The following is a 23,572-nucleotide window of genomic DNA, read 5'->3' as shown; positions in this document are numbered from 1 at the left end:
GAGGCTGACCATATACAGGGGCCTTGGTCGCTATGCTTAGACGCTTTCCCCTCTCACGTCAACTCTTTCCATGGGTCAAAAAGGAGATTAATCGGGGTTTCATCTGTCTGTATGTCTTGTTCTGTCCGTATTTAATCGTCTGTTTCTGTCTGTCTGTCTGTCTGTGTTCCTGTGTTTCTATTTTGTTCAACTATCTTAAATATATGTCTGTATGAGAGAGAGAGAGAGAGAGAGAGAGAGAGAGAGAGAGAGAGAGAGAGAGAGAGAGAGAGAGAGAGAGAGAGAGAGAGAGAGAGAGAGAGAGAGAGAGAGAGAGAGAGAGGGGGGTCTTTGGCTCGCTTTAATTTCTCTCGAGTGTTGCGCCGCATTACCCAGAGGAGGAGGAGGAGGAGGAGGAAATAAATGTGGTGAAGAAAAAGGAAGAAAGAAGGGAAGTGAGAATGAAAATCGGAATGTGTGGAGGAGAAAGAGGAAAGGAAAAGAAGAAGGGAAAGGAAAGGAAAAGAAAGGGAAGGCAATGGAAAGGAAAGAGAAAGGAAGGAAAGGGAAAGGAAAGAGAAAGGAAGGGAAAGGAAAAGAAAGGAAAGGAAAGGGAAGGAAGGAAAGAGAAAGGAAGGGAAGGGCACGGAATGGAAAGAAAGGGAGAGGAAAGGAAAGGAAGGGAAGGGAAAGGAAAAGAAAGGAAAGGGAATGGAAAGGAAAGAGAAAGGAAGGGAAAGGCAGGGAATGGAAAGAAAGGGAGAGGAAAGGAAAGGAAAGGAAGGGAAAGGAAAAGGAAGGGAATGGAAAGGAAAGAGAAAGGAAGGGAAGGGCAGGGAAAGGAAAGAAAGGGAGAGGAAAAGAAGGGAAGGAAAGGGAGAGGAAAGGAAAGGGAAGGGAAGGAAAGAGAAAGGAAGGGAAGGGCAGGGAATGGAAAGAAAGGGAGAGGAAAGGAAAGGAAGGGAAGGGAGAGGAAAAGAAAGGGAAGGGAAGGAAAGAGAAAGGAAGGGAAGGGCAGGGAATGGAAAGAAAGGGAGAGGAAAGGAAAGGAAGGAAAGGGAGAGGAAAGGAAAGGGAAGGGAAGGAAAGAGAATGGAAGGCAAGGGCAGGGAATGGAAAGAAAGGGAGAGGAAAGGAAAGGAAGGGAAGGGAGAGGAAAGGAAAGGGAAGGGAAGGAAAGAGAATGGAAGGCAAGGGCAGGGAATGGAAAGAAATCAATGACTTAGACACAGGAATTAGTAGTGATGTTAGTAAATTTGCAGATGATACCAAGATCGGTAGAGTAATTGAGTCGGATCAGGACGAGGTCTTCCCAAACTATATTTAGCATTAGTTAGACCTCATCTTGACTATGTGGGTTCAGTTCTGGTCACCCTACTATAGAATGGATATCAAAAAGAATCGGCAGATTGCAGAGGATGATGACTAAGATGATTCGAGGGGTTGAGAAACTTGCCATACGAACAGAAAGAAAAAGTTCTCTAGAAAGGAAGGGGAGACATGATCGAGGTTTATAAATGGATGAAGGGCTTTAATAAGGGAGACAAGTGGAATAGGCTTAGCAGTCATGTGGTGAGTGCCAATAATTGTCACACATTCAAAAAGAGATAGATAAATCATGGACAGCGATATTAGGTGGGGTTAGATACAGGAGAGGGTCAAAGGAGCTGAAGGGAGAGGAAAGGAAAGGGAAGGGAAGGAAAGAGAATGGAAGGCAAGGGCAGGGAATGGAAAGAAAGGGAGAGGAAAGGAAAGGAAGGGAAGGGAGAGGAAAAGAAAGGAAAGGGAAGGAAAGGAAAGGAAAGAGAAAAGAAGGGAAAGAAGGATACAATAGGAATGCGAACGTCTTGAAAAATCGCTGCAAGGAAGAAGAAGAAGAGGGAGGAGGAGGAGGAGGAGGAGGAGCAAAGAAAGAGGGAATAGGATTAGGGAAGGAAGGGTCGAAGGATTGCCGGAAGGAAGAAAGGAAGAAAAGAAATAAAGAAAGGAGGAAGAGAAGGAGGAGGAGGAGGAAGACGAAGGAAAGGAAGAATAAAAAGACGATGAAAAGGAGGAAGAAGAAGAAGAAGAAGAAGAAGAAGAAGAAGAAGAAGAGGACAGACAGACCAAACTCTCATAAATAAAAGGAGGAGAAGGAAGAGAAAGAAAGAAGAAGAAGAAGAAGAAGAAGAAGAAGAAGAAGAAGAAGAAGAAGAAGAAGAAGAAGAAGAAGAGGAGGAGGAGCTTTGTAAGAGTAAGAGGGACTAATAGGGTGGATGAAAGAGGCTAAGAAGAAGAGGAGGAGGAGGAGAAGGAGGAGGAGGAGGACGGAGAGGAAGGAAAAAAGAGGAGGAAAAAATATATATATCCAGTCGAAGAAATACTTGAAGGAAAAAAGGAACAAAATAAAGAAAAAAAAAGGAGAAAAGGAAAAAAATGAAAAAGTAGAAGGAAAGAAAAGGAATGAGAAAAAATAGTGAAATAATCTGTCAAGGAAAAAGAAATGAAAGAATAATATAGAATTAGAAAAGGAAGAAGAAGAAGAAGAAGAAGAAAGAGGAGGAGAAGGAGGAAGAAAGGAAGGAAAAATAGGAAGAAGAAAAGGAGGAGAGAAGAATAAGAAGTTGAAAAAATGAGGAGTAGGAGAAGAAGAATTAAACAAAGAAAAAATAAAAAAAAATAAAGCAGAGGAAGAGAGAAAGAGGAAGAAGAAGGCAAGAAGAACAAAAGAACAACTTGTAAAAAAATGGAAAAATATGAAAAAAATTGAATAGAAGAAGAAGAAGAAAGGAGGAGAAGAAGAAGGAAAGGAAAAATATGAAAAATAAGAGGAAGAGGAAGAGGAGGAGGAGGAGAACAGAAGAATCAGAAGAGGAAAAAAATATGAAAAAAAAGAAGAAAAAGAGGAGGAGAAGGAAAAGAAGAAGAAGTAAAGAAAAAAGGAAGGAAAACAAGAGATGAAAAGGCTAATTTTTTTTTTTTTTTTTTTTTATGTGTGTGTGTGTGTGTGTGTGTGTGTGTGTGTGTGTGTGTGTGTGTGTGTGTGTGTGTTGCCTCATGTTCCCTACCGTTGTGTTTGCTTGTTTGTTTGTTTTTCTTGTTTGTTTTGCGAGTCATGTTTTGTTTTGTTTTGATATACTCCCAAGTTTGTTTTGCTTTGCTCTCTCTCTCTCTCTCTCTCTCTCTCTCTCTCTCTGTTTGTCTTTCTGTCTGTCTGTGTTTGAGATTTTTCTTTTCTTTGTGTTACTTTCTATTCCTCCTCCTCCTCCTCCTCCTCTTCCTCCTCCTCCTTCATTCTCGTATCCTCTTCCTAGTCTTCATTCTATTCTCCTTGCATTTTTTCCATTTTCATTTCTTCTTCCTCCTCCTCCTCCTCCTCCTCCTCCTTCTCCTCTTGGCCTTACAAATGCCTAGGAGAGACGCAGCAATTATATTTATCTATCTATCTATCTATCTATCTCTATCTATCCATCTATATTTTTTTCTGACAAGGGCAGACTCGAGGAAGGGGAGGAGGGGGAGGGGAAGGGAGAGAAAGGATAGGAAGGACACAATGGAATAGGAAGGGGAAGGGAAGGGAAGGGAAGGGGACAGTGAGGGTAGTGAGGGGGGGGGGTAAATCTCTCCATAAGCCCCTTTCTTTATTTTTCTTTTGGTATTTTTGTAATGATAAGGATAATGAGTGTCTTCTTTTGGGGAGGAGAAGAAGGAGGAGGAGGAGGAGGAAGGACTAATGTGATGCTTGTAAGAGGATAAGGAAGAAGAGGAGGAGGAGGAGGAGGAGGAGGAAGAAAAAGCGAGAAAAAATATGTCTCTTCAGCGTAACGAGATATTCTATTATTATTATTATTATTATTATTATTATTATTATTATTATTATTATTATCATCATTAATATTACTATTACTATTATTATCATTTGTCCTGTACTTTTCTATTTCTTTATTGTCTAAGTGTATATGTATTTTTTGTCTTTCTTATTTAGTGTGTTTATTTTATTTATTTATTTTTTGTGTGTGTGTATGTTTCTTCTCCTTTTTTGTGTACGTATGTGTGTATGTATTTTTTGCATATATATAATTTTGTACAGTAAGGGAAGGAGGTTACTGAATACAAAAAAATGCTATGTGTGTATTTACTTTCTGTGTGAATCTATGTATCCTTAATTCTTCTAAATTCTTCTCTACTGTTTAGTGTGTGTGTGTGTGTGTGTATGTGTGTGTGTCCCTTCCCCTCCTTCCCCTTCATCCCTAACCCTTAACTCACACCCTTCCCCCCCTTCCCCCCCAACACTCTCCCTTTCCCCCTTCCCTCTTCCCCCTTTTCCCATCCTCCCGTTTCCCCATCCACACATTTCCTCCTCCCCCTTCCCCATCCTTCCCTCATCCTTCCCCCTTTCCCATCCTCCCCTTTCCCCTTCCACACATTTCTTCCTCCCCTTCCCCATTCTTCTCCCTTCCCTCTTCCCCATCCTTCCTCTTCCCTCTCCTCCATCTCACACACTCCCCTCTCCCCTCACCCCTGTACTCACTCACTCCCCTTCCGCAGGCTACAAGATGGACGGGCGCGGGGTCAACGGCACCATGACGGGCGGCCTATGGATCGAGCGGGGTCCCTGGGGCGGCGGCGGCGGCGGCGGGTCATCCTCAGCCACCACCACGGACGACAAGCACGATGCGACGCCCGAGAAGCTGCTCAACCTCAACGCGCTGCCCGCTGACTACGCCGAGGTGGACGGCCCCGCGGCGCCTCTCATGCCCCAGACGATGCCGCAGGGACCCGTAACGCCCGTCGCTTATGCCACCACGAATATACTGAGGACCAGGAATGTGAGTGTGTGAGGGAGAGAGAGGGAGGGGGAGATAAGTGGGGGAGGAAGGGGAGATAACGAAGAGGAAGAGGGAAAGAAAAAGTGTACGGAGATAGAGGTGGAGAAAAGAGAGAGAGAGAGAGAGAGAGAGAGAGAGAGAGAGAGAGAGAGAGAGAGAGAGAGAGAGAGAGAACAGGTAGCCTACAGAGAGAAGAGAGGTAGAGAAAGAGAATGAACAAGAAGGGGGAGAGAAGAGGAAGACAGTGAAGAGTAGAGAGAATGGAGATGGGGAGAGAAAGACAGTGAAGAGGTATAGAGCGATAGAGTAGGAAGAGGTAGAGGTAGAGGAGAGATTGAAGAGATAGGGAGGGAGAGAAAGTAAAGAGATAGGAGGGAGGGAGAGAAGCCTAAGTAAAGTTATAGAGGGAGAGGGTGGAAAGAGAGGGGGAGAGAGGACAAGCACTCAGATCTCGTCCCTTGCGCTCCCTGTCTTACTCTATGGCTGCGAGACATGGACACTAGATGGGGACTTGGAGAGGCGGATTGGTGCCGTTGGTAATAATTGTCTACGCAGAATCATGGGATATCGCTGGAATGACTTTGTGTTCAACCGGCGACTACTCCGTGAGACTGATTCCAGACCTGTTACCCACATAGTCCGTCAACACCAACTCCGGCTATACGGGCACGTGGCACACTGCCCTTTCTATATATCCCTACTATTTGTTTTGTTGTTGTTATTGCTTATTTTCCGTTTTTTTTTTTTCGGCTGTCCTTCTGTGTCCTTACTCTGCCCTTCCTGTGTCCTTAATTATGTCCTTCCTGCGTCCTTATTCTTACTGTCTTTCTTTTTTTTTTAATGTATCCTTAGTGTGTCTTTACTCTGTTCTTTATTTTTCTTACTATGCCCTTGCTGTGTCCTTTCTTTCCTCTGCCCTTCTTATGCGTTTACTCTGCCATATATGTCTCTTCCCGTGTCCTCACTCCTGTCTATCTTCCAGGGTGACAAGGTGGTGGAGCCCAACATCCCTGTGTACGGCGGCAGCATGTACGGGGACAACACGGCGGCCGGCGCCCCGCTGCACCACCCCGACAACAACCTGGTGGTATACTGCACCCTCAAGAAACAGCAGCTGTACAAGCCGGCGATGTCACCCGCCCTCAACGCCAAGCAGGTGAGAGAGGGAGGGAAGAGGAGAAGTAGAAACAGAGAGAGAGGGAGGGGAGAGATAGAGAGGGAGGGAGGGAAGAGATAGAGAGGGAGAAAAAGAAAAGGTAGAGAGAGGGAGGGAAGAGATATAGAGGGAGAAAAAGAAAAGGTAGAGAGAGGGAGGGAAGAAGAGATATGGAGATAGAGAGGGAGGGAGGGAAGAGATAGAGAGACGGAGGGAAGTAGAGAAATAAAGATAGAGAGGGAGGGAGGGAAGAGACAGAGAGAGAAAAGGTAGAGAGAGGGAGGGAAGTAGAGAAATAAAGATAGATAAAGAGAGGGAAAAGGTAGAGATTGAGGGAAAGAGCAAATAGAAGTAGCAGAGAGTAAAGAGTTGGAGAGATCAGAGATAGAGAAAGAGATAGCCACTGAGTCAAGGCCGTTAAGAAAGCTTTGCACATCATCCCTTGCTGTACTTCCTTAAGGCAGACTTCTTACGTAAAAGCAAGTATATATTTTCATTTTTACTTTCATCATTTAAATATTCTCTTGTCTTAAGCAAAAACAAGCTTATATCTTCATTTTTACTTTCATCATTTAAATATTCTCTTGTCTTAAGCAAAAACAAGCATATATCTTCATTTTTACTTTCATTATTTAAATATTCTCTTGTCTTAAGCAAAAACAAGTATATATCTTCATTTTTACTTTCATTATTTAATTATTCTCTTGAAGCACCAATAACAAAGCCTTGCACATTATCCCTTGCCTGTATCCACCCGTGTAAGGATAATCTCATAAGTGAAAGCAAATGGGGAGTTTTGAATTATACTTTTCTTTCTTTCTTTATTTATTTATTACTTTCTTTGATTATACATTCAGAAAGCTTTCCACATCACCCACAGCGTCGCCAGATTATCGTACTCAGAGCCGCGTATTTACCGGCTTCTGGCCCATAACTGTTAACCCGGTGGTAGCAGTGGGGATCATGTTTCTTAATGGTCCCTCCAAGCGAGAAAAATGAGAAAAAAATCACCCCTCACACAAACCATTTCATAATATATATCAAAGCATTTGTGATCAGATTATGTATCATCTATCTTGGGGGGTTGATATCCTGGCACAAATTTGGCCCGTCGCTGCTACACGGTAAAGCCACAAATTTGGTCCGTCGCTGCTACACGGTAAAGCCACAAATTTGGTCCGTCGCTGCTACAAGGTAAAGCCACAAATTTGGTCCGTCGCTGCTACACGGTAAAGCCACAAATTTGGTCCGTCGCTGCTACACGGTAAAGCCACAAATTTGGCCCGTCGCTGCTACACGGTAAAGCCACAAATTTGGTCCGTCGCTGCTACACGGTAAAGCCACAAATTTGGTCCGTCGCTGCTACACGGTAAAGCCACAAATTTGGTCCGTCGCTGCTACCGGGTTAACAAGAAGCACCAATGATTAACCATTTAAACAACAACCATATATGAAGGCAGTTATTTGGGTGATGAAAGCAGTTTTTGGGGTCGGAAATCAGCAAACATAAGAGGCAGAGTACAACAACCTGGCAACGTTGAATTCACCCCATCCCTGTACTCACCTTCCCCCCCTTCACCCTTCCCTGTACTCACCTCCTACCTTTCACCCCTTTCCTGTACTACCCTATTCCCTATCACCCCATCCCTGTACTCACCTTCCACCCCTTCACCCCTCCCCCTACTCACCCCCTTCCCCCCACAGCCTCACGGGGTGGTGCAGCGCGGGTACATCCCCCCCTGGGAGCAGCACGCCCCCCCGCCCCTGCCCGAGCACCCCCCGCCTGAGCACCCCCACCCCCCGCAGCCCCCCGCACCGCCCCCCGCACCCCAGGGCCAGTGGAGGCACCAGTCACCCATGGTCAACCGCGCCATGGCCAGACAGGTCAGAAAGGGCACTGCACCTGGCACTCTGATTAACTGACTGAATGAGTAATTGATTGGCTGACTGACTGCCTGATTGATTGATTGAGGGAGTGATTGTCTGATATGTTTACTAATTGACTGATTAATTGTCTGGTTCATTTCTTCACTGACTGGCTGCTTGCATGACTGACTGGTGACTGTCTGACTGAGTGATCTGGCACCTTGGGACATATTGAGGCACTCTCTGGTATTCATGTCTTTTGCCTCACTGACTCACCCGCCGACTAAAGAATTGATTTACTCTTTGATTTATAAAGTAACTGACTCACTAATTCACTGACTATATATAATTGACTTACTTTGATTGATATATAAAGTAATTGACTCACTAATTCACTGACTAAATATAATTGACTTACTGTGATTGATATATAAATAACTGACTCACTAATTCACTGACTAAATATAATTGACTTACTGTGATTGATTTATAAATAACTGACTCACTAATTCACTGACTAAATATAATTGACTTACTGTGATTGATTTATAAAGTAACTGACTCACTAATTCACTGACTATATATAATTGACTTACTCGGATTGATTTATAAATAACTGACTCACTAGCATTCTCCCCCACCATCCCCCTCAAAGATCAGCCTTCTACTCCCCCCGCAGTTCAGGTCACTAACATTCTCTTACCCCCATCCCCCTCAAAGATCAGGTCACCATTGTTCTCCCTCCCCCAGATCACCACCGGGTCACTGCCTCGCCAGCTCACCAAGCGCAAGGCGTCACCAAGCGTCCCCAAGCGTGGCATCAACACCGGGGACTTCGACACAACCAACGGCGGGGGCGGCGACCTACCACCCCCACCGAACGACCTGCTCCCCCCAACCTCCCCCCAGAACCGCAAGGACTCGACAGACTCCCTGGGGCCTCTAAGTGTCGGTCTTCAGGGGCTGCAGGGCTTGAGTGGGTCCCGGATCATGGGGGCTCCCGGGGCGCCACGTCTGCCCCGCGATTACAGCCCCGGACGTTTACCGGATATGTATAGTGGAGGGTCGGTGTACCAGGGGCCCATTGATGAGGAGGAGGAGGCGGAGGGGGTGTATCGCGACAGTGGCAGCGCGCTCTACACCGATAACTCGAGTGCGCTTTACGAGTCGACGTCGGCATTCTACGGCAAGGTCGGGGACAAGGCCTACGCAGCGGATGCCACGAATCCGCTCCTGACGGCACAGCAGAACGCGTACCAGCATGGGGTCGCACAGCACACCCCAAGACAGGCGAACGGCATCAAGGATCACGGGATTAAGCACAACAATCTCCATAACCTTCAGCACCACCACCACCGCCCCTCCGCCAACACCACCAGTCCACCTCCCACCCACCACCACCAGTCACCCCACCAGGCCCCTCAGCTCCTCAACCACCACCTCAACCACCCTTATGCCGAGCAACAGCCCCTGCAGCGGTAACATGGGCCTGGGTGTGAGTCTGGGTTTGTGTGTGTAAATTGGACCTGTCTGTGGGTCTGTCTGTGTGTATGTGTGTGTGAACTGGACCTTTCTTTGGGGGTCTGTGTGTCTGTTGAGGTCTGGCTGGTCTAGTATGGCTGTGTGTCAGTTATTCTGGGCTCCTCAAGTGGTCTGTCTGTTAGGCCTCTGTCTGTCTGCCTGTCTCTAACATGGTCTGTCTGTATGAATGAGCCTCCTCTAGGTCTAGTCTGTCTGCTAAAATGTGTATAACCAAACCAGGGCTGTACTGTGTGTGTGTGTGTGTGAGTCTCTTCCCTTCCCTTCCCTGTGTGTGTGTGTGTGTGTGTGTGTGTGTGTGTGTGTGTACATCCCAAAGCGTACACAAGAGGCTGTCACTGCGTGTGTGCGTTCGTTCGTTCGTGCGTTGGTCGGGCGTGTAGTGTGTGAGTGTGGAGGTAGCCGTGCAGGTACACACATATTACGTACCTTCGTTAACCTTATAGCCAGGTGATCAAAGCTGCTAATTCTATATATACTGCTGCTGCATACTCTAGTCTAGATGTAAGGTGCGGGGAGGCTGTCAAATGAGGGCCAGATGTCTGTCAAATAAGGTGTCAGATCTTTGTCAAATGAGGGTCAAGTGTATGTCAAATAAGGTGTCAGATCCTTGTCAAATGAGAGTCAGATCCTTGTCAAATGAGGGTCAAATGTCTGCCAAATATGAGGTTAAATGTCTTGTCAAAATGAGGCTAAATCAGCATTAGGTGTTGACAGTGTTGAATGGAAAGGAGAGAGAAGAAGAGAGAGTAGAAGATAGATGGAAAGAGAGACAGAAAAAGAGAGAGGAAGAGAGACAGAAAAAGAGAGAGAGGAAGAGACAAAAGAAGAGAGAGGGAGAGACAGAAAAAGAGAGAGGAAGAGAGACAGAAAAAGAGAGGGAGAGAGAGATAGAAAAAGAGAGAGAGGAAGAGACGGAAAAAGGGAGAGAGGAAGAGAGATAGAAAGAGAGAGGAAGAGAAATGGAAAAAGAGAAAACAAATGAAAAGGGAAAATATATAAATAACTGAGGCTACATGAGCATTAATATAGACAAATAAGGCTTACTAAATACAGTTAAAGGGATATATAAATGAGGCTAAGATGAGCATTAACACAGAAGGAGAAACACTGCTTGCTGAAAATATTGCTTACTAAAAAAGGAAAGCAAGGAGGCAAGTGAAGCTAACATGAGCATTAGTGTAGGAAAATATTGCTTACCGAAAATATTGCTTACCGAAAATATTGCTCACCGAAAATATTGCTTACCGAAAATATTGCTCGCTGAAAATATTGCTCACCGAAAATATTGCTCACCGAAAATATTGCTTAGTTAATAAAGGGATCGGAGAGTATAAAAGTGAGGCTAACCTGAGCATTACTATTAAGAGAGGAAAATACTGCTAACCAAAAAAGGAGGAAAATATAACGTGAGGCTAACATGTGCATTGGTAGAGGTAAGAAATATAAAAGGAAATAAATATAAGTGTGGCTTAAGGAACATTTCTTGCCAGCATTGGTAGGACAGGATGAAAAAAATTACGGACTGACAGAAAACAGAAAAAAATGTCGAGAAAACGTAAACTTTATAGAGAACAGGGAAGTAAAAAAGTAGTTGGGGGCATACATTGTAGCAGCACGTGGCCTCGGTGCTCATCTCCGTAACATTGGCCCTTGAGCCTGTGGTGGGAGGGTGCCCATTACCCCGGGACACAGGGCCAGTGTGACATCTGGGTTACCACAGAAAACCAGATGGGAAATTTAATCACAGTGAACAGAAAACTACTTAATCACAGTGAACAAAAAAACAGATGGGAAACTTAATCACAGTGAACAGAAAACAACTTAATCATAGTGAACAGAAAACCAGATGGGAAACTTAATCACAGTGAACAGAAAACAACTTAATCACAGTGAACAGAAAACCAGATGGGAAATTTAATCATAGTGAACAGAAAACAATTTAATCATAGTGAACAGAAAACCAGATGAAGAACTTAATCACAGTGAACAGAAAACAACTTAATCACAGTGAACAGAAAACCAGATGAAAAACTTAACCTGTATCAGTGAATGGAAAACTGTATAGAAAAATAATACCTTGACTTTCCGAGTGAGTGGAGAGGTGCTACACTAAAAATGGTTGACCAGACACTACCAAAAGAAGAAAATGAAGTAGAGAGGAAAAGAAAACTTACTGAACCAAACTCGACATACTGGAAAACTAAAGGAGATGAGGGCAGTGCAGTGACATACTAGTAATACATATATATAAAGAAAATGAAATCATCTCCTCAAGCGAACGGAAAAGTGTCACACAAACAACTCGTGCAAGACGCGGAGAAAACCTGTCCTTACTCTCTCAACCCAACCGCACACACTGGAAAAGCAAAGTGTCTGAGGGTGAAGAGAGCTCTGACTTACTATTGATGATATATATGCAAAGAAAATCACTTGTATTCTCTAGTGAACAGAAAAAGTAGCACACAATCCCAACTCGTGCGAAGAAAGACGAGGAGAGAACCTGTTCCAACTCTCTCAACCAAATCTCACACACTGGAAAAGCAAAGTGTCTGAGGGTAAAGAGAGCAATGACTTATTATTTATATATATGCAGAGAAAAAAGCTTGTATTCTCTAGTGAACAGAAGAAGTCGCACACAAACTCAACTCCTGCAAAGAAAGACGCAGAAAAAACCCCAGTTCTTACTCTCTCGACCCAACCACACACACTGGAAAAGCAAAGTGTCTGAGGGTGAAGAAAGCACTGACTTACTATTGATGATATACAAAGAAAAAAGCTTGTATTCTCTAGTGAACAGAAACAGTGTCACACAAACCCAACTCGTGCAAAGAAAGACGCAGAGAAAAACACTTCTTACTCTCTCAACCCAATCGCACACACTGAAAAACCAAAGTGTCTGAGGGTGATGAGAGCACTGGCTTACTATTGATGATATATATGTAAAGGAAAACTCTTCACCTCATACGAAGGAGAGAAAACATGTTCTTTACAAGTTGGAAGAACAAAGGAACTGAGAATGAAGAGAGCAGTAAACTTAAGTAAGAAGAAGAAGAAAAAAAAAAGATAATCAGGAAAGGAGACAAACTTCCTTCTTACCGAACTAACCTTAACATATTGAAAAAACTAAACTAGCATAACTAATGATAAACAGACCACTTGACTTCCTAGTAACTATTTATACATGAAGAAAATAATACCTGTTCTTACCTAATATTACGTACTGTGCAGACCAGGTAGCTAACAAGACAGGTAGAGTAATTCCTGTTCTTACCTAATATTATGTACTGTGCAGACCAGGTAGCTAATGAGACAGGTAGGAGTGTGGGTTACTATACAGGCCACCACCCAGCACAACCCCTCCCCTAAACCTCACCTTTCACTAGAGTTTCCTATGATTGTGGCCGAGGTCCTTGCTGTTGTGTCTAGTGGGAATGTTACTGAGGATGTGAGATATGTAGTGATGGGAAGGATTGGAGGCAGAATAAGAGAAGAGATATGGATAGAAGGGAAAAGAATGGAGAGAGAGAGAGAGAGAGAGGGAAGACAAGGGAAGGATAGGAGGGAAACTAGAGGCAAGAGGGAGATAGGAAAGAGAGATGATAAAAAAGAGGGAATGGAAGGAAAGGGAAGGAAAAGTAGGATCAAAATGAGAGAAAATCAAAGGAAAGATAGTAAAGAGAAGAGAAAAAGCAGAGGAAAGAGAAAGAAGGAAGAGGCAAGAGAGTGGATAAAAGAGAAAAGGCAAGGGAAGGAAAGGATAGCAAAAAGAAAGATAGAAAGAGAGAGGTAAAGCCAGTATAGAACAACATCCTCTACACATCAAAAAGCCACAGTTAAAGTTGGCAAATCCTGGGTGAGGTTTACAGGAACAAGTGGGGTGGTGGACACATAGTAACCAATATACATACATCCATACATACTTCCGTGCGTACATACATGCATACGTGCTATATATATATCCTGTATACATACTAACTAACTAACTAACTAGCTGCTTCAGGCCTGTGCCGCGTGTCAGTGTGGTGGTCCGTAGCGTGTGTGTCCTAGACGTAACCATCAACATAATGCTAAGAGTACCGAGGGGGAGGGACGCCCGGCTGGACGCACCGCCCCGGCCTGTACTCACACAGAGAATGGGAATGTTAAGTTGAGGTATTCGTATAAATTATACATTGTCAAATTAGTGGTTTGTCAGTACTCTTTGTTTTGACGATGAAGCCATTTGCATTTTATGTGAATTTCATCCCTGTGACTTCATAAAGGTTTGAATTCTCCTTAACCAAACTTTGCCGCGGTGGACGCAGGGCTGCTGAAGGGTGAGCTGTGCTGCTGCTCATCCAGGAGCTGCAAGATGCTGTGTTGCCCAAATTGGCAAATTTCTATGTTTGAAATATAATTTACTTTTAAAATTACAAAACTTAGCATTACAATAATTAGTCACTGAAGCTTTTTACTTGCTTGCAGAACAGCTCACTCACTACCTATTACGTTTATTCCTTTGGGAATTTTAAAATCAGTTTACACAAAGTGTAATGTTCTCATGCAGTCCATGAACCAATCATGTCACTTGTTTGGCTCACCAATCACACTGATCTTGTACCACTCATGACATGACCCAACTGTTATCCACTCTGTGCCTCGGCTCAACATTCTTTTTGTGTGGCACTGCTTGGTGTTGTGTGTCCAGCGTGCCGGCCAGACCCCCGGCGGTATAATACATACATAGTCGCTTCCTGCAGGGAGCTCGGGACGGTCCAGCTGGGAGTGTGCGTCTTCCTGGCCTATGTGCACCCCTTGCTGTGTGTGTGTGTGTGTGTGTGTGTGTGTGTGTGTGTGTGTGTGTGTGTGTGTGTGTGACTGAACTCTCTATTGGACATATCTCCTTTGCATGGGTATTTTTCTTCTTCACTTTTCTCTCACTCACACGAACCCAAATTTGTCAAGAGAGGAAAATATTTATACTACCAGAATCAGTGTGTGTGTGTGTGTGTGTGTGTGTGTGTGTGTGTGTGTGTGTGTGTGTGTGTGTGTGTGCTAGAAAGGAACACATATCACTGTTTTTTCTGCCTATTCTTCCATGTCATATCTTAATCATAATCATAATAATAATGATAATAATAATAATAATAATCCTATACTGACTTAACCTTAATCTTTTGAGTGTGTGTGTGTGTGTGTGTGTGTGTGTGTGTGTGTGTGTGTGTGTGTGTGTGTGTGTGTAAAAAAAGTAGATTGATTTAGAACAAGGTGCATGATTCTCTCTCTCTCTCTCTCTCTCTCTCTCTCTCTCTCTCTCTCTCTCTCTCTCTCTCTCTCTCTCTCTCTCTCTCTCTCTCTCTCTCTCTCTCTCTCTCTCTCTCTCTCTCTTTTTTGCATGCTAGTGTGGACAATAATAAGATAACTTGTATATTAATAACCTCTCCTAATTATTATTATTATTATTGTTATTATTATTATTATTATTATTATTATTATTTTTATTTGGTATTTGTAGTTTCCTTTCTTTTGTAGTGTTCTAGTGTGTGTGTGTGTGTGTGTGTGTGTGTGTGTGTGTGTGTGTGTGTGTGTGTGTGTTTTATATATATGAAGGAACAAGAAGTCAAGCATTAGTGTTTCTTTAAGGACCATGGCATTTAAAACAACAACAACAATAGCAATGACAACAGCAACAACACTAATTAGTTTTTTTTCAAGTTTCATCAATGTGTTTCTTCTTACTTGTGTTCCGGTTTGTGTTGCGTGGGAGGAAAAAAATGAAAAGGAAACATTGTAGCGAAGGATTGGCAAACTTTCTTACGGTTTTCCTTATGTAGAATTTCTTTAAGTAGATTTTCTCAAGTATTATTTCAATGTGTCTTTCCCTATGAATTTCCTTAACTAGTATTTCCATATCTATATCTCCTTGAATTTCCATAAGTAGAATTTCCTTAAGTAGATTTTCTTAAGTATTATTTTAATGTGTCTTTCCCTATGAATTTCCTTAACTAGTATTTCCATATTTATATCTCCTTGAATTTCCATAAGTAGAATTTCCTTGTTGCCATTTTTCTTTCCTAAAAATATTCTGAAGTAGTATCTTTATTTTGCTTTCCTACATATTGGTACCTAAGTAAAATATCCTTAGTTTCTTCCCTATTAATATCCCCAAGTATCATTTTTATGTTTTCTTCCTATAAATTTCCCCAACGGTTATTTCTACTTGTCTTCCTCGCAAATCTTTAGTAATATTTTGATCTTTCCTACAAATATCTTTAAGTATTATTTCCACTATTCTTTCAAGTCCATATTTGTTACTATGAAAACATTTGTCTTATTAAGTATTTCTTCACTACAGTTCTTCAAAGTTCATATTCGCTACTAATAAATATTTGTCTTATCAGTATTTTCTTGCATCTTGTGTCATTATATTCTTGTTTCTTTATTATTACTGACCCAAGTTTAGAGGCTGGTAAGGAGTGTCTATATACTACTAGGTTTTGTAAGGCATGACCCCGCGTGGCATCGAGGGAGTGGCCACAAAAGGAAATAATTAATGTACATATGATATTTAGTTGTATTATAAGTTCGTCTGTTTCTGTCACCTTTTGTTGCCTTTCGCTGCTAATAATACTCAGTTATTTTATTTCATTTGATATATGTATAATTTTATTTTTCCTTGTTCATTCTGCATTTTTATTTAGCTGAACTCTGCGCTTCAAGGACCATGAATGAAGTAGCCAGAGCCATTCATTGCTTTGGTTATTACTATCACTATTGTTATTACTATCATATGAGCTTCAGTATAATACTCATTTTTCTTTATATTTACGGGACGGAATCTTTGGTTTTTGTCTTTTCGTGTGCTACAATAATACTCATCTATGTTCGTTTCATGGTAGTAATTTCTGTCTCGTCCTCGCATTATTGTGTTGTGTGCTACGATATTATGTTTTTTGTTAGTGTTACGGAGTCTCACGTGTTTGTTTGTTGGTGTTGCAGCATTTAATAATTCGCACTTTTGTTTTGCTGAATTGGTGGTTGCTAAATCTAGTGTCTTGTTCCTATTATACTGGCGGTCTGTCATGTGCATTACTTTACGCATGCTAAAACAAACTTATTTATGCTTTACGAGTCTTCTATGTTTGTTTCTTGCTATAATTCGAACAACGTAACTCCACACTTGCTTTGCCGAATCCATGGTTGCTAATCCACAATGTCGTCTCCTTAGTGGCGGTCCGTCATGTGCTTTACTTCACACATACTAAAACATACTACTCTATATGTATTACGAGTCTTCTATGTTTGTTTCTTGGTACAATTCGAACAACGTAACTCCACACTTGCTTTGCCGAATCCATGGTTGCTAATACACAATGTCGTCTCCTTAGTGGCGGTCCATCATGTGCTTTACTTCACATGTGCTACAACACACTCTTATTTATGTTTTCTGGAGTCTCGTGTGTTTGTTTCTTGCCATTATTATTCTCTGCCGTGGTGTTGCATGATACTCACATTTTTGTTTTACTGAATTTGCAGTGTCTTAGTCATCTATTATTACCATATCGTCACCCTCATAAAATAATCGCCTAAGTCATTTTTCAGCGATTTCCAGGTTTTTGTCTACATCAATTTTCCAACATGTGACGCCCATGTTTTAATCCAGTCATCCCTCAAATAGTACGGTTTCCAATAGTTCATTTTTGGTTTTATGTGGATTTTCATAGAAGATTTTTAAGGATTTTTAAATATCCCATTGAGCAGGAACTTTAAAAATCCTGAAAGATCTTCCTTGACAATCCATATAAAACTGAAATCGAACTATTGGAAACCGTGCTATTTGAGGGACGACTGAACTTGCCTTCGTCATCCAGGGTTTGAGTGTTCTAGGATTGACCTTTCCATTTCTGCCTAAACCTTAAGCCAAATGAGATGACGACAGTTCTTTTCTGATTTCCTGTAAAGTAGAAAATGATGACTTACGCGGTTTGTTTACGAAGGTGACGGTGTGCTTTGCCTTACAAGTGCTACGATATTCTTACTTTTACTTATTCTTACTTTACGATATACTTACTTTTATGTTTTCTCAAAGGGTCTCGTGTGTTTCTTGCTATAATTGTGTGGTTTTTCAGCAGACTACCCTTTGCACTTATATTTTTTGCTTAATCTGCGGTTATATTCACAATGTCTTACTTTACTTACTTTTCTCTGACTTTACTCACTCTGATGTTACTTACTTTACTCTGAATTTACTTACTTTACTTACTTTACTCTGGCTTTCCTTACTTTACTGTGACGTTTCTTAGATTACTCCTACTTACATTACTTCAATTTTACTTACTTTACTCTTATTCTACTTTACTCCAATTTTACTTACTTCACTCCTACTTTACTTAGTTTACTCTGACTTTACTTCCATTACTCCTATTCTACTTACATTACTTCAATTTTACTTACTTTACTCCTGTTCTACTTAGTTTACTCTGGCTTTACTTACTTTACTCCTATTCTACATACCTTACTACAATTTAACTTACTTTACTCCTATTCTCCATATTCTTACTTTACTTTATACAGCAACAATATTCTCACGTTTCTTTGTGTTTTATTAAGGAGTCTCGTGTGTTAGTTTAAGCTGTGTCGCCAACCAGCTATTATTATTATTATTATTATTATTATTATTATTACTAGTGACACAACTGTAAGCCTAATCCACACCTTCAGTTCCCCGGTAATACACTTTGATTTGTAAATATAGCAGTTTCCTTTGTAAATAATGTATATTATGTACATTTTTACATATTTGTAAATGAGAATTAAAAGATACCAAAGATTGTGGGCCTGACTTTGATTCACCTTCACTCTACCTGATGTCAAGGATGTATAATTTAATGTTATCTAATCTTATCTGCAATTTAATCTGATATATCTAAAGTAATTCAATCTACATGTCTAGCCTACTTAATTAATCTAGTCTAATCTGTCCCATCTAATCTATAATGTAATCTATGGGCAATACTATAATGTATCTGGGTTGAACTAATGTAATCTACTATATATGGGGTATCTAATCTTATCTAATCTATGGGCAAAACTATAATATAATGTATGGGTTGAGCTAATGTAATCTACTGTATGGGTATCTAATCTTATCTAATCTATGAACTATCTAATCTATCTTATCTAATCTAACCTATGAGCTCATCTACATGCTATCTAATATATGGGTTATCTAATCTAATCTATGGGGTATGTAATCTAACCTGTTCTAAGGGCTAATCTAATCTATAAGGCTACTTTGGCGCACGGGGCTGAGATTCTGGCCAGGGAATGGGACAATATTGTTTCAGAACGAGTGGAAATTTTTGTTGTGGAAGCCAAACGCGTCTGTGAATATGGACCATCTTGTACGGGCCTAGAGTGTCGCGCTGGGCGGCTGAGGGGCGGGACGCGAAGCAGCGGGGCGTCGACCAAACCTCCGTTATTACTGTTGGTAAGTACTGAGTGGGAGCTCTTGCGGAAGGTGAGAGACAGGAAGCTGTGACCGACTGTACTGACTCAAGCTGTGACCTACTGTACTGACTCAAGCTGTGCCCGACTGTACTGACTCAAGCTGTGACCGACTGTACTGACTCAAGCTGTGACCGACTGTACTGACTCAAGCTGTGACCGACTGTACTGACTCAAGCTGTGACCGACTGTACTGACTCAAGCTGTGCCCGACTGTACTGACTCAAGCTGTGCCCGACTGTACTGACTCAAGCTGTGCCCGACTGTACTGACTCAAGCTGTGCCCGACTGTACTGACTCAAGCTGTGACCGACTGTACTGACTCAAGCTGTGATAAACTGTACTGACTCAAGCTGTGCCCGACTGTACTGACTCAAGCTGTGCCCGACTGTACTGACTCAAGCTGTGACCTACTGTACTGACTCAAGCTGTGACCGACTGTACTGACTCAAGCTGTGACCGACTGTACTGACTCAAGCTGTGACCGACTGTACTGAGTCAAGCTGTGATAAACTGTACTGACTGGAGCGGTGGTCAAACTGTGCTGACTTTACTTCTGATCAACTAACTGTGCCGATTCAAGCTCTGATCAAACTGTACTGACTCAAGGCCGTGATCAACTGCAGACTCAAGCTGGCAGATTAGAGACGCGGGGAAGCTGTGATCAACATAAGCACTGGAGACAGACAGACCAAGACATTTTAGAGATGCGAAGAACAGACAAAACAAAAACAGAGACATTATTTAGAGACGCGAGGAAGCTGTGATCATTGTAAAAGCACTCGAGGCTGACCAAGATCTCAAGCGTGTGTGAAGAGTCTGGTAAGAACTAAACTACTGGATACATACTTCAACTTATTCTTCCTTTGCCGAGACAGACAGACCAAGACATTTTAGAGATGCGAAAAACAGACAAAACAAGAACAGAAACATACAATTTAGAGACGCGACGAGGCTGTGATCATCGTAAAAGCACTCGAGACAGACTAAAGCGTGTGTGAAGAGTCTGGTAAGAACTAAACTATTGGATACACACTTCAAATTATTCTTCCTTTGCCGAACACGAGGACAGCTTTGGCCACTCCAGTCAGACAGAAGGTAAGTAAGGGGAGAATACCAGATAGAAATGACGATGTATTGCTATTCAATGACTAACAAGGGAATGGCCGGGGGAGATGAGAGATTGCATTACGGGCGAGGTCAGGGAGTTTAGTTAAGGCGGGCTGACCTTGGATAATACAGGGAGAGGAAGGCTGAATACTGAACCCATTAGTCTATACGGGAGGTCAGAGAGAACGGACGTGACCTCTGAGCGTCTTGTGAGTGGCCGGGAGAGAGATGAAGAGTGTGTGCGTCAGTGTGAAATATACTGGACTTTTACTAACTAATTTACGAGAGGTCAGAGAGAAAGTGCCCTAAGAGTATCTTGTAAGTAGCCGTAAGAAACAGGACGAAGAGTGTGTCAGTGTGTGCGTCACTGCGATTCATACTGGACTGGAGAGAGTGCATATATCTCGATGGATCGTGTGTATAACTACTACTTGCTTTAAAGACAAAGAAGAGGTTTACATAGATTTACATAGTAGCACCAGGAAACTAAAAAGATACAATGGCAGGGGACAAGTGCTAAAAAAATAAAGGCCTTGATTTAGGGAGCTCCTTTGGTGTGTGAAAATGTTTGGGAAAAAAAGAAAAATATATAAATAACATTCCTATTTAAGTCGTGAGGGTGATTTTTTTAGTTAACGTGTCATTGCTGCCGTGAGTGCCAAACAAGCATCTGTTGATCATGGCGAGATTCTGCGCCGGGTGCTTTAGGCATCACCTCGCGCTGTTTTAGAACCGATTCTAAAACAAAGGCCTGGCACGTCAGACAATCAATCACCAGGGGCATTCGCCGGGGGATGCGTCCCTTCGCCCACCCTACGATCCCCGCCCTGGGGGTTTCTCCGGGCAAGTATCCTGGCGTTGACGGACTATGCAGGTAATGGGGCTCGAATCAGCCTCACGGATTAATAAGGTAGGTGAAACATTTTAAACTCTCCTCGCCATGAACAGACTATAGGTACGGTTTTAACTTTCTGACCAAGACAACGCTGGAACAATCACGACCACCAGCACCACCACCCACCATCTCGTGCTTATCATTATTATACTTTCCTTAATGAAGAAGCATGTAATTAAGTTTACCTATTCATTTCTAGCAGTCAGCCTTTTCTTAACCGTAAAAAAATGAGAAAATTACTATAATTCACAATATACTGCCCAAGCCATGGAGTGGTGATCTGAATTAGGCGAGAAGGCTTGTATCTTTTTTCTCAATCATCGTCATCATTGGAACTTTGGTATCGACTCTCGAATGATATAAATTAGGATAAGGAGGAAGATATGAGAAGGGTAAGAGGAGGAGGAGAAGGAAGAAAATAAATATGGAAAAGGAAAACGGAGGAAAAGTATAAGAGAATAGGAAGTATTAAAAAGAGTGAAGAGAAAGAGAATTAGAGAGTAACGAATACGAGATAACAGAGGAAGAGGAAGAGGAGAAGAAAGAGATAAGAGAATGGAAAAGGAAACAGCGAGGAAGGAGGAAGAAGAGGAAGGGAGAGGGAAGTAATAGATGACATTGAAAAGGAAGCATTAAAAGGAGTGAGGGGAAAGATAATTAGAGAGTGACGAATACGAGATAAGAGGAATGGGAGGAGGAGAAGGAAGAGATAAAAGAATGGAAAAGGAGGCAACAAGGAAGGAGGAAGAAGAGAAAGGGAGAGGGAAATAATAGATGACAGTGAAAAGGAAGAATTAAAAGGAGTAAAAGGAAAGAGAATTAGAGAGTAACGAATATGAGATAACAGAGGAAGAGGAGGAGGAAGAGAAGGAATAAAAAAATAAGAGAATAGAAAAGGAGACAATGAGGAAGGAAGGAGGAAGAAGAGAATAGAAGATAGAATAACGAAGAAAAAAGAAGAGGAGGAAGAAGAGAATGAAAGATGACATAATGGAGGAAGAGAAAGAATATAATAAAAAATGAAAATAACGGAAAAAGGAGAAAGAGAACGGAAGAGAAGGAAAGATATGATAATGAAGAAGGAATTAAGAGGAGAGAGAAGAGAATGAAAAAGAGAACAAGGGAGAAGTAGGAAGAGGGAATAAGGAAGAAGTTGGAAAGGAATGGAAGAGGAAATGACGGAGGAAGAAGAAGAAGAGGAAGAGTTAATAAATCAAGAAAGAGGATTGATTGATTGATTGACCAAAGTGACAACAGCTGCAGAAATAAGGAAAAGGAGGGAGATGATAAAGGAGTAAGAGGAGGAGGAGGAGAAGGAAGAAGAGATGGAAGAAAATAAGGAAAAGGAGAACTGAGGGAAGAATAAGAGAAAGGGAAGGGAAGGGATAGGAGGAGGAGGAGGAAGCAGAAGAATATATGATTATACAGATGAAGATAAAAAGGAAGAAGAGAAAGAAAGAAAAGGAAAGAAAAAAAATATTCGGCGAGAGAGAGAGAGAGAGAGAGAGAGAGAGAGAGAGAGAGAGAGAGAGAGAGAGAGAGAGAGAGAGAGAGAGAATTATATGAACAGTATGGGAAAATTTTCAAAAGATAAGGAGGAAAGAAAATTGGGAAAGATTAACATTTTTTTCTTGCTAACCGGTTTCTCTCTCTCTCTCTCTCTCTCTCTCTCTCTCTCTCTCTCTCTCTCTCCGTGTGTTGCCAGAGTTACGATATATCTCAAAGAATACGATAATCTTGACGTTCCTACGATTGCGAGTCTGCGATAATGTTAAATATGTATTGCGAAAATAGTTACGGTGATTTCTCTCTCTCTCTCTCTCTCTCTCTCTCTCTCTCTCTCTCTCTCTCTCTCTCCTCTCTCTCCTCTCTCTCTCTATATATATATATATACTCTATATATATATATATATATATTACTAATCGAGTTTTAGTTAATAATAAAAAAAAGGTCACGTTTGGAATATTGGTTAAGTTACGCGTTGCCTCGGTGCTCATCTCCGTCACTCGTCATTGATATGTTTAATTCTTCTTCTTTTGAACTGTGTATATCGCTTTGTATTGCTTCGTAGGTCACTTTCGCTGCTTGTAAAAGGCCTCATGTTATTTATCTTTCACTATAATACGCCAAAATCAAGGCCTTTATTTTATTTTATTTTTTTAGCCCTTGTACCCTACTATTATATCTTTTTAGTTTCCTGGTGCTACTTCCACATGCATCCTGAGTTGTATAATCACACTCTGTACTGCCTGGGGGTTGGGATGGCATGCTCCTCCCTTCTCCTTTGTTGTTTACTTGCAACAATAAACCATCAATCAATCGATCGCTTCCACGCTTCTAATTTGCAGCTCGAATGATCACTTATTTTCAGTCCTTTTCCTTCGACTTAACCCAGAAGTTTTTGTTTGGAAGGAGTGTGAGGTAGATTGGTTTGGTGAATCTGGCATCTTTCTTCTTTACCTCCCTCCTCTCTCCCTCTCCCTCTCTCTCTCTACCTCTCTCCCTTCTCCCAGTCCCTTCCTCACCCCCCTCTCTCCCCTCCCCTCCTCTCCCAATCCTAGTCCCTTCCTCTCTCTCCTTTCCTTACCTCCCCTCACTCTCCCTCTCCTCTCCCTTCCAATTCTTGTCTTTACCTTCCTTCCTCTCCCTCTCTCCTCTCCTCTCTCTCTTCTCTTTGCCCTTTCCTCCCCACCTCTCTCCTTCCCTTACCCTCTCTCCCCTTCATCCCT

At 42.0% G+C, this 23,572-nt stretch overlaps 1 protein-coding gene across 1 annotated transcript in view; it reads left to right on the top strand.

Moving 5' to 3' along the window:
• Positions 1 to 14,936, top strand: part of LOC127005703 (roundabout homolog 2-like) — a gene marked incomplete at its 5' end in the record, with an annotated part of 160,774 nt that extends 145,838 nt beyond the window's left edge. The window contains 4 exons of the mRNA XM_050874820.1: positions 4,507 to 4,787; positions 5,770 to 5,943; positions 7,648 to 7,827; positions 8,560 to 14,936. Of these exons, the coding sequence (XP_050730777.1) occupies positions 4,507 to 4,787; positions 5,770 to 5,943; positions 7,648 to 7,827; positions 8,560 to 9,291 (1,367 nt within the window). The remainder of the gene's footprint in view (positions 1 to 4,506; positions 4,788 to 5,769; positions 5,944 to 7,647; positions 7,828 to 8,559) is intronic.
• Positions 14,937 to 23,572: the final 8,636 nt, after the last annotated feature.

The sequence above is a fragment of the Eriocheir sinensis genome, chromosome 30, assembly GCF_024679095.1.
Source record: "Eriocheir sinensis breed Jianghai 21 chromosome 30, ASM2467909v1, whole genome shotgun sequence".
Lineage (NCBI taxonomy): Eukaryota > Metazoa > Arthropoda > Malacostraca > Decapoda > Varunidae > Eriocheir > Eriocheir sinensis.
This window is presented reverse-complemented; position numbering and strand designations above follow the sequence as displayed.